Source organism: Panonychus citri, unplaced genomic scaffold, assembly GCF_014898815.1.
Source record: "Panonychus citri isolate SS breed McGregor unplaced genomic scaffold, ASM1489881v1 Contig00099, whole genome shotgun sequence".
Lineage (NCBI taxonomy): Eukaryota > Metazoa > Arthropoda > Arachnida > Trombidiformes > Tetranychidae > Panonychus > Panonychus citri.
Window position 1 is genome coordinate 400,832 of NW_026515504.1, and position 12,733 is coordinate 413,564.

At 30.1% G+C, this 12,733-nt stretch overlaps 1 protein-coding gene across 1 annotated transcript in view; it reads right to left on the minus strand.

The window, feature by feature from the left end:
* The window catches only part of LOC128388425 (cell adhesion molecule DSCAM-like), a 55,990-nt gene that overhangs the window by 25,249 nt on the left and 18,008 nt on the right, over positions 1–12,733 (minus strand). Inside the window, 7 exon segments of the mRNA XM_053347815.1 lie at positions 254–652; positions 655–978; positions 3,867–4,015; positions 5,266–5,323; positions 6,891–6,980; positions 7,056–7,223; positions 12,546–12,665. Of these exon segments, the coding sequence (XP_053203790.1) occupies positions 254–652; positions 655–978; positions 3,867–4,015; positions 5,266–5,323; positions 6,891–6,980; positions 7,056–7,223; positions 12,546–12,665 (1,308 nt within the window).

Below are 12,733 nucleotides of genomic sequence, written 5' to 3' on the forward strand. Positions count from 1 at the left end.
GATTAACCACACACATATAAACACTTAACTGTTAATGATAATTTCTTGATGATTATCGTAATAATTTAATAATGATTGATTTAGATTCTAGTTTCATAAATGATAATCTAATTGATTTACATTGTGTTCAAGTGTATTGATGATTTTCAACATGGAAAGAATAATTTTTTTCCCTTTTCATCATTATTTTGATAAAAGAGAGAGAAAAAAAATTGAAAATTGACCAAGGGTCAAGCTTAAAATTACTACTAACCAAACTCGAGAGTTTGAGCCTCAATTTGATCTGATGGTGGACCAGCGCCCTTTTTATTATAAGCTTGGACAATTATCAGGTAACGGGTTAGCTTTCGGAGTCCATTAATCTGACAGGTTTCCTCGATATATTTATCATCGGAATTGATTGGTGATGATGGAGTTACTGGTGAAGATGGTGATAATGATATGGACAATGATGAAGATGATTGAGATGATGATGAAATTGATTTCGCTTCAATAGTTTTATATGAAAATTCATCAGGTGATGATGATCGCTGCTGCCGATAGCCGACATAATAGCCCAAAATTGGACCATTTTGCTCTGTGGTCAATGGAGGTCTCCAGTTAATCTGTAAACTTGTTGACGAAATTGGTACAACTTTAACATCTCGAGGTGAGCCGACGGAGGTTCACCTTCAGTTGTAACACTTACAGGTAAACAATCAGTTGAAATACCGAAAATATTTTGTGAACTCAATGTGATAAGATAAGTTGTCTGTGGTTCTAAACCTTTAACGATATGATTAATTCCTGTAGGTGAGATAATCTCCTTGATTATCCCTTTACCATTTCCAAGTTGAGTGTAAAAATTATTCGCTAATTTATATTCCAACAGGTAACCAGTTATCGGTGAATTACCGTTAAAAGGATGTGTCCAGGTTAAGGCAAATGAGCGGCTTCCAATCTCTTCAGTTTTAATATCAACTGGACAATCCGGTGGTTCTGGACAATAAAATAATAGCAGTTGACAATTAAAATTTGTAATACAATTATTATAAGGTGAAAATACTGATTAAAGTTAATATAACTCTTTGGTCACTCTTGTCTTTAATGTTATTGGTTTTACTTTGTGTAATTAAATGACCGAGATCATGTTGATGATTAAACTAAATGATGAAAATCTAATTCAGTTAACCTTTAAAACCCCAACTGATTTAGTGTATTATCATCAATTGAATGGTAAACAATTGAATCCTATTATTATTATCAATGATATTATTGACCAAGAATATGTTTATTGTCCATCTGATTGGGAACAATTTACTTTTATGACCATAGTCCGAGAGGATCTTTCATTTTCTCATATATATAAAGTAATGATATTAACTTTTCTTAACATGTTCTTCCCATGTTATCATTTTCGTTTTCTATTGTCTCTATTGTTTCTCATGATGATACAATAATATCACCAATCTGATTAATCAGAATTTTTATTCTGGAAAAAGCAAAAGGGATAAAGATCGTCCAGATAATCACAAATCTTTTCAGTTCACATCTGAATACTCATAAGATTATCTTTGATAATAATGATACAATTATTGTCTTTTAATTTCCGTTTCCTTCATCATTCAGATATATATATTTATTCAACTGAATTAAAAAGGAAAAAGGTAAATCAAAGTTTTACTTCATGAGAAAGAGAGATGATGATGATGATGATGAGATAAGATAAAGAAAAACCCCTCAGGGTATAATCCATTGGTGAACATCAAGATGATTGGCTTATATTTATACTGGAATGAACCTTGAGTCCAGAACTTTTTTTTTCTTCAACAAAACTAACGATCAAATTCAACCAATCAAGTTTATCCTTGAGGCTATTGAATCATCACAATGAATGGTAAGAAAGAAAGACAGAAAGAAAGAGGAAAAGATGAGCAAGATGATGATGATTAGAACAGAGAAAAAGATGAAAAGGACAAAAATATGAAGATAAATCTCTTGAAAGTCTTTCTCTTCTTCCATTATTATTGATTGGTTACTATTCTGAGCTGAATGTTGAACATAACAATCAAAATCCAATGATAATACCATCTAATAAGTGTCAATAATTTAGTTAATATTGAGAATGAAACAATTGGTCAATGAAATGATGAGTGATTTTTTTTTCACACTTATCATGAGATTACACTCACAGTTGATGTACTTGGATCATGATGATCGAGTCTTCAATGTATCAATCCAATTGACAGATATGAAAACTTGTCTCTATCAATTGAAACCTCAAGAGTTCATAATAATATGTAACTTATTATGTTTCAAAATTTTCCCTTTCTAGTAGATTAATTTGTATTATTTTCATATGTAAAATAGATGAAACCTCAAGGTAAACATGGAGCGAGATATAAAAATGTAGGTTATCTTCATGAGGGAAAAAAATTCAACAAGAAAATTCAAGATTCACTTGCTCAAGTTCGTACGATGACTGAACCATGAAGCATTTCCATGGGAGATATGTATGATAAACATTGAAAGTAACTTTGGAAAAAAAGTTTTTCCACCTCAACACTACAACAAACTCTCAACATTTTGTTACATTATCTCTGTTTAAATCTCTAGTGAGGATTTACAGTCTCTCACCTTTTCCTTTTCTCTCTCAGAATTATTCATGATACAAAATGAACTGATCAGTGGTGATAAGTGTTATACACATCATCAAGGATAATTAATTTGTTCACATGGGTAGGAAGGAGGATTGAGTTCATTTGATAGGATTAAAAAATTTCAGATCAATTATTAAACAGAGAGAGAGAGAGAGAGAGACAAACATATGATAACTTTTCACTTTGGTGTAAAAGTTTTATCACCATGAGATTGAATTTCCCATGTTAACAACAAGATGAATTTAAAGTTGAAAATTTACTCATGAATTCAGTGTTTCATCTCAAGTGACCCTTTCAAATTAATCTTGTATCACTTTTAATCCACTTTGATAGGGAAGGTTAAGTGTAATTAACTGTGCAAATCAATTGGGAGATAATTTTATCACTCCAATCATGATAATAATAGTAAAATGTCATTGTCATGGAAACTTTTTTGCTTTCTCCATTCACTTTTCATTCAATCATGATTGATGTTCAGTTGATTCAGTTTCTCTCGTTGAATACACTTATAATTTGTGGTTCTTAATATTATCGTTATTATCTAGATATTTCAACTGAATATTTCTTGGTTTTTTTTTCTCTCATGGAAATGATTACATGGGAATCAACCCTTTCAATCTGATGGATCTTTTTCTCATATACTTGTGACTTTTTTCATCCTCCCTGTTGAAATATTTTCTGAATTATCATCGTCAGGGTAGCGACTGGAAAATAACATGGTTCTTATTGAAAAGTGAGACAGGAAAAATAACTTAATACCTGAGAGACTGAGGATATTTATTTGAATATTTGAATAAGAAAATTCTTGCTGTTGTTTATTCAATAAATGGGAATTTATCTTGATTTAAAGGTGATAACAAAATTCTGAAATGAGAAAACATTGAGTGAAATGAGAAAATAATTGATTCAAATTGATAATTATCATTGAATCAAACACCAAGATCAAGATTCTATTGATAAATCAAAGTGAATAATAAAAATAATCTCAACATGAGATCAATGTTGAAGTGAAATCATTACATGGTTATTCATATATATACATATTCTCATGGTGGATTGGGAATCGAGGTGAACAGGGAATTATATTTGACAAATATATTTGTTATCATCATTATTATCGAGAGTTCATCTAATGTTCAATGGGAATGTTCAGTGTTTATGAATTTTCTGACACGAACCCAACAGAGTAGGATAAATGTTAACACCATGTGATAAATGATTACTCACCTTGAACAACAATTTGAAAATTACTGTTATCTTTACCATAATTATTTTCACCATGACAGGTAAACAAAGCGGAATCACCTCTTTCCGTTGCTCTTATTTTGAATATCGATTCAGTTTTGTCACTTTTTTCTATCTGTTCAAAGATGTACCTGAAATTCATGAGACAGAAAGAGAGAGAGAGAGAGAAATATTCAATTACAAAAGTTATTCTTCTCATTGTGAAAATTACCATGATACAACTGAGAAGTGTTCACATGCATATTTTGATACACTTGATTGAATCTTTGATTTTTATTGAATTATTTTCATATTCTTTCTGGTACTGAAGTTTAATTCATGATATTTTTTAAGAGGAAATAAAAGTTCATTTCAGATGATCGAAATTGGATATTAAATATTAACATCATCTAATTATCTATCAGATGAATTGATGAACTCGATTAAAAGAAGTAAATTTTTACCAAATTACAAAAGTATCATGAAAACGAAGGTAAATTTAATCTAGTTAGCTAGATATTAATCTCATCAGAATCATTTTCTACATACAATAATAATGGTAATGATGACCATTAATACAAAAAGGTAACATCAATGTTGTGGTCAAGGAAATAAATAAACAATTGGAGATTGAGAACAAAACAAGAAATAAAATGTTGTAGAGATTGAGTTCGAATTGAATTTTGAAATTGAGTTATCGAAATGAGCTGAAAGATCAAGAGAGTAAACAGTTGAAGCGAAAACTATTAATACTTAAGTAGATGAGAGGATAAGAAAGATTAAGATTAGGATGATAAATTATTCGGGATACTAAAGAAAAAATGAGAGAAAAAGTTCTCAGTATATAAATTTGACCTCAGAATCTTTTCCAATGAACATTTTTCTCTGAGAATTTTCAATCTCAAGCTATTCTATTTTTCACCTTTACATCGAGTTCATCTCAAAGTTCATTTCAGATTGAAAAGGAGCAGAGAGAGAGAGAGAGAGAGAGAGAGAGAGAGAGAGATGTTGATTGTAATGATGGTGATTCTGATGATTCTGAGGTTTCATGGTAAAGAGATGAAAGTAAAAGGAAGACAAAAATTCTGGGTAAAGGTTTATATTATTGATATAATGTTACTTAATGATATTTCACTGATTACCCTCATCATTATCATCATCAGAATTATCTGAATCTTCATCATGAAGCAAATTTCATATCATTAACAAGATTATCTGAATAATAATAAATGTAATGGTCAACATTAAAAGGATGATATTAAATTTGATTCATTTCTTTACATAGAAGATAATTATCATTATTTTTATAAGGGTTATCATGATTACTATAATAATTATCATGGCATTCAGGCAAGACGGTGAAAAAAAGTTTCAACTTTTGAATTTTTCAACTTATTCTTACCTTGGCTCAGTAGTCGGAGTAATTAGTTTCCTGTCACGAGTCCATGTTATCCTGATATCTAAATAATAATAAAAATTTGATGAGCATTTTGATTATACTAAATTGCAATTAGGGGATAAATTAATTGGGCTGTTGATTTTCATCTTCAGGGATAATCAAGATTTTCCCAAAAAGTTCATTGGCAGATCTTATTGTTAGTTTAATATCTCGTGAAAGTTTATCAAATAAAATGGTCAAGATGTAAATGCTACAGTTGTTCAGAAGTTCATTCTCAATTTTCATGATTATCCGGAGGAACCTTAGTTCATAAGAAACAAGAACTTATTTTTTTTTATTGTTTTTGGAACTTTTTTTACTTTCTTGCTGTTTATCATATTCAGTATCTTTTTCATTCCCTGAGATCGTGTAATGTTTTTCATGAACAATATTGTTGTTCATGAATGTTCATATGAACCATCAACAGCCACTTGAATCTCATCAATCAAAAACTTCTAATGTAAAGGTGACTCTTAATGTTACCCTGTTATTTTTTTTCCTGAGACCTCATGGTTTCCAAATTTTCAATAATATCTTGAAATTCATGATAAGAGAAATAGAGAGAAACTTTTGATAGAAATTAAGAAAAAAAGGTGAGATTCGAGTACGTGGAGGAGAGACGATAATGATGGTAGGATTTTCTCAAGAAAAATTGGGTTTAGAAAAAAAATCCAAAGTTTTCGGAGGAAAAAAAGTTCCAGATTTTTTTTTTCTGATAGACTAAGAATCTGAACATGATTGAGTTTCCATTGAACCCGTCGACATTTCATCTTGATGATCATATCTTTTTCTTTTTTCCTATTTTTTATCGTCGTTGTCTTCATCTTGAAAGGTTCCAATTCCCATGTGAATTTTATTATAAGGTGTGAAAGTTTATATTCCATGTAACATGAACTTGGATAATCATGAGAGAGCAACTGTAATCTTATCAGAACCCAGTTTTCTTGCTGAATTTTCATATTCCATTCAATTTTTTCTAGAGTTCCAATCATACCGAGCACGAATATTATCATGCAAGGTCACCCAGATTATGAACTCTCAAGTTAAAATTCATTAACCTAATGTATAACCTTGAATATCAACGGATAAAAATGAGCAAAATTTGAATAGAGTTCATCAAAATGTAGTCAGAATTATTATTTCATATTTTCTTATTTGAACATATGTGTGTATCTATTTCTCAGAATTCACCATGAAAAGTTCAAGATGAGAAGTCTATTATCAACCTGTTGATTTTCCCCCTGAAACTTCCCAGATAATCAAATTAACTGATTGATTTAGGAAATGTATAAGTGTCAATCTAATCAGATTTCGAGTTATTTTCGAGTTGAAAGTAAAAAAAATCATGATATCAAATCTTTCCAACCTGAAATTCAATAGGAATAAAAAAAATATAATAATTCAGCTTCAATCATGTTACTAAATTCAATTGGAATAAGTTTATCAGATAAAAAGTTTGAGAATTTCAAGAATTTTATCTGAAAAATTGTTCAACAGAATATGGATGTTTATCATGTAAGTAGAATCTAATTAACTGAAGATCAATCATTTCAATCATTTTGGTGAAAATTGTTCAGTTCCAGTCTCACCTTTTTCACCGATAGCAACACAACGTATGGTAACATCATCGCCCAATTTTACTGAATGAGTTTCAAACTTTTTCTCAAAGTGAGCAGCAACTGTAAGAGAGTAAAAGAGATGATAATTTCATGATTAGTTAATCAATTCTACCAATGAATTGACCGGTCACTTGCCTGAAACTGTAACTCGGACCACCATACTTGCTCCAGGACCGATTCCATTCATTGCTTGGCACATATAATGACCAGCATCTTCCTTGGTCACCTCTCGAATAGTTAATGACCCGTTCTCGAGAGTCTGGATATGTGCATTACTTATAACCACTTTGAAATCTTCACCATCTAATGACAATGGTCAAGAACGAGAAAGAAAAAAAGTTAACCCATAAAAATTGATTAACCATAATTGTCTAAATTGTGGTGATAATTGTAGGGTTTGAGACACTTTTACCTCCTCATGGTCAACGTTTGGGTGGGATACAATTATCCAACAAGAGTGGACACAACCAACTACAAGATAGACACTCAAGTCCACACCCAATATTTACGTTAATCAACATCACTTTAATTAACAAAGCTAAGAAATTAATCATTAGTTGATGATCATTTCAGGTTAATTTGTATTACCACCCAAATCCAATGAATGAAACTTTCATACAAATCTGTTAATTATTAGCTTTATCTAAATATCAATGATTTTAACTATTAACTAATGGAGACAATTAAATGCAACAATATTATTAGTAATCAGCTTAACAATTTATTCAATCAGGAAAATTAACTCAAAGGTTAGTATTATTTGTGTGTATGTGTGTTTGTATTTAGTATTCAGATTTTGTCCTTTTCTTAATCATCTTAATCTCTTTGAACACATTAAATTGTATGCACAATTTAACTAATTGCACTTCATGCATTCACCATTCATGTTAATCCACATTTTAACTGAACTTTTTTTCCCTTCATCATGAAATTTTCTTATTCCCTTGTATTTATATAAACATACCCTTGGTTTTTCAATCTTAAGTTGATGATACACTTTCAGTCTCTTTCCAGTTTACTGAGCATCATTTTTTTCCCTTTCCACTGGAACATCATGAGCATCAGATTGAGTGAATCTTACACCCTGTAATTGGAATAACACCTTGGAATTTTTTCTCTCCCTCTCTCTTTCAATTCTTGGGGAATAAAAAAGATTCCATGGTTATCTCAGCAGGGAGACTTGAGATAGTTCAGAATTTCAAATGAGAAAAACAAGTTTACCTCATATTTTCCTTTCTCTTTTTTTTCATGAATTCTACTCAATTTCCTACCAATATCATCATGGTACTATTCACCAACCCAGAGAGATAAAAAAATTGAGCAATGTTTGATGATTCTTCCATAAGATTCATGTTATCTCTCATTAGTAAATCAATCAGAATCCAAGAATAAAAATTTGAATTCATATTGAATATGAAATCATCATGTTCTTATTGATTATGATTAATGAGAAATTATCGTTGTGGTGAAAACAAACTTCAATCTTTGTAATATATGAGATGATGGGAAACAACTGATAGAGATACAGATGATAATGATGGTGATAATAAGCATGATAATCATGACGATGAATCTGAAATGAAACGAATTTTTTTTGTCATGATAATTGAAGCTTCAAATGTTTCACAAATTTTAATGTTTACCTTGTAGGAAAAAAAACAAAAACCCTAATAAAATATCATTGAAATGATAATATAACCACCATGATCCACTTTCTCTCACCCACCATACTGAATCTTTAGCACTATTAATACATTATTATATATTCAGCATTCTGGTGATGATTATTATCTTCATGATAACGGTTGAAACTTCATTTCAATGTATATATTAAATGATGTGGGAAAGGATGAGGAAGAAGAGGAAGATAAGAGAGGTGGGAAAAAAATCTCTCACTCAACTTTCTCCCTGTTACACATCATCTTCTTCTTATTTTCTCTCATCTTCTCCTTTTATTCATCTTCTTGTTGAGAATAATTTACATAATTTGAATTTAAATTGTTCCTCTAACAGATTTGATTCCCTTTGAATAATAACAATAGTTTTACGCTTTTTTCTTCATTCAAACTGTTCACTCCAAGATCATTTCACCTTCTATTATCATTCTCTCTCTCTCTCTCTCTCTCTCTCTCTCTCTCTTACTCACTTACTCACACTCATTCTACTGCTTGAATTTCATGATGAATTCAGAAGATAGAACATTTGAATTTTTTCTAAACTTTTTTCTCCAAAAACAACGAAGTTGAACATTTACAAAATGAAGATCAGGATAGAATCTTTATCACTCAAATTTCTAATACTAAGAATATTGCATAATAACTGAAAAAGAATAGAATAATTTCTTATGCTCTCTCTCTTTCTTTCTTTCTTCTCATGGTAGCATTATGAACGTCTGAAATGGAAATTATAGAACTCTCATAGTTCTCTCTCTTTCTTCTCTCTTCTTACATGGTAGGATGATCATTATGACATATTAAACATTGAAATGAACTGATGAGAGAATTAAATGAAAATCAGTCAATCAATCATTTTTCTTCTCTACAGTCGAAAAGAATTTCGAAACTGAAGAATCTTGTATCATTCATACATCTTCAAATCATGAAATCTTTCATTGAGTCAATGACAATTCATGGTGAAGAATCATCGATAGATCTATGAAATGAAATCAGATAAAGACTGAATTGTCTCATTGTATTACTAGTCAGAGTCTGAATAGTAAGTTATCAGTTATGATTGCATTATCAAATCAATTAAATATCATGTATTACAATTCGATTGATCAAAATGATCATCCTAATAATAAAATTTATTCCATGAGAGCTGTAGATAACTAGATGAAGACTAATGAACTCATTGTCTCCAAATTATCAGCATTATTATCACTCCAAGTATCATGATCATTAGTATCCATAAGCATCTTGGTTATATTCAATTAAAATGAGTTGACTAATTTGAAAAAAAACAATTGAAATGAAATTACTTCTGATTAGTAAGCAATTTAGAATCCATTAGTAGGTTCATAGTGAGATAATAAAAAACTGAGCTTACACTGAAAATCCCTGAACACATGATACAAAGAGAGAGAGAGAGAGAGAGAGAGAGAGAGAGAGAGAGAGAGAGAAGGGGAAGAAAGTGAAAAGGAAGATGAGTTTCCGTGTTTGGAACTTTTTTTTTCATTCTTTTCTAATTTTTGGTAACAATTCAGTTCCTTTGGAGAGAGATAGAGAAAAAAATTCAATTGTTACTTGATTCAATTTCCAATGAAATTAAATTGAGTGTTGATTGTTGTTCATGTATTTCTTTCATGAGACAAACAGTAGAAGGTGAAAAAAAATTTCACTTCCTATTTCATTGTGTATTTTAAGCTGATAAACAATCAAGGTGACGAAAAAAAAAATTATATCAGACCAATGAACAAAATCTGATTAATCAACAATCAAGTAAATTGCAAACAAATTACCATGTTAATCTGTTGACAACATCACGAAATATCATTGGATAACAATGGGTAATGAGTTATTATTGAATAGATAAAAATATCTGATTCTGAATTAACCTTTTATCATGACATTTCAATTTAAAATCCATGGTGGTAACAAATAGCATCATGATAAACTTGCTGAGTTAATCATTTTCAATTGTTTCAATCTGACATGAGCCACAAAAAAAGTTCATTGTTCAACTAATATTATTGTTCAGCTCATTTCTCATTGGGAAAATAAAATTAACCAGGAAAAAAAAGTTGATTAATTAATATTTACTTTCGTACTCATAATTTTAGCTTGATTAAGCTTCTGTTTCCTTAATTTTTAACATGATTAACATGATAATCATTAACTAATGGACTTTATTAATCAACACTAAATTAAATTAATGATAATAATCATGATAGGAAAAATGAGAATTACTAATATTATTAATACTTTTATAGCAAAAAAAAAGTGTTTCAAATTTAATCAAATTTCACCCAATAACCATGATATTTATTCAGTCACCAGAACTTTTCTTAATCAATATTCATGATCATTTTATTTATTTATCTTTTCCCATAAATGTTGAGTCTCATGATTATCGGTAATTATATCAATCAATTATTGAAACGTTAATGAATCAAATTTCATGAGGATTTTCAGAGTCAATTTCAAGAGTGAAGTTCATTCATTTGAGATGAATTAATCTCAACAATTTTATCAAAATCTACTGAGGGGTTAATTGATATTTCTGTTTGGTTAGAATCTCTGAAAGAATCAGGAATTGGAATTGGAATTGGAATAACCTCAATTTAATCTAATAGGTTTGGTCATTTCTTGTTGGCTCCAATTGGAATTAAATTAAATGGTCAACAAGGTGTAGATAAAGTTCAATCAGTTAATCAAACAATATGAACACAAATTGTTTGCTATTAGAAATAATGATTCCTGATTTATTATGGAAACATTTTTCATCATTAGAAAATTACAATCATCATCATCAACAATCAACTTAATCATCGTTACATCTGAAACTTGGTCTCTACAATGATAAGGTATTGGTAATTCAATGAAAAGATTTCATGAAGATTCATTTCCTTTCATATAAAAATTCAATGGGAGTGACTTAGATACAATTTATTATCGGTCAGTTTCATAATTATGATGATAAAAGCTAAATGCTGATTAGATAAATTGGTGAATTTGATGGTGAAAAAATAGTGTGATAACCTTAATTTAGTTAATATTTGTAAGAATGAGTTAGAAATGAAATTTTTCTTTCAATGTGAATGAAAATAGTGGATTTATATATTGGATAGAAATGAGTATCATGAATTTCAGGGTGGAAAATGATAATGATAACCAATCAGAGTGTAAACCAGGAAAAAGTGAAAACAATCTTATGATGATACAGTTGCTGGTATTTGGATACAATGATAATGATATCCGGTTGAGGAAAAGTAGATAGAAATCAAGTATGAAAAAGGTTGAAAGAGAACTGGGAATCACCATGGGAAAAGAGTTGGAGTGACAATGATGATTATGGTGAGAAAAGAAGATGAAGAAGATGATGATCATCATCATCATCATGATCATCATGGAGGAAGTAACCAAGGGATAAGGGGAAGAGAAGAAAAAACATTTGCAAGAAGTGGGAGGACGATGAGAGAGAGAGAGAGAGAGAGAGATGAAGGATGAACAGGATAACTGAACATTCAAGTTTCACCCATTTGAGAGTATTGAATAAAAATCACATCATAAGGTAACATGAATATGAAGATGGAAATTCATAAATTGTTGTGAAATAGTATCAACTCAGTTTAAATGGGTACAGGATGAAAATCATCATCAAGAAACATAATGATCATCCCACGAAAATGAAATGAAAGTTATCATGAAGAGAGTGAAATGAACTTTTTTTCATAGAGTAAAAAAAATCTGCTTTTCCTTCATCTTTCATGATACATTACATGATAATAATTGTGAATATTTTCCTTTCATGATTAATCATTAGTCCTTAAGTAAAACGAATGAGATTAAGAAAGAGAGCGAGTGAGTAATATATTCAAAGAAGTGGCTGGTTGAAGTAAAAAGAGGTAAAAGTGTATCGAGAAGAGGAATTGATGATAATAATCAACTAATTAGCTTTAATTACCGGTTGATTTTTTCCAACGGATAATCGGTCTTGGAGATCCATCAGCTTGACAATCCAATGTTAAGGAATTACCTTTGATCACAGATTTATCTTTAGGTTCAACAATCCAACTTGGAGGCACTGAGGAGGTTTCGGTGTGTTGATGTGTTAGAGTAAGAGAGTGGATAAAAGAAAGAGAGAGAGAAGAT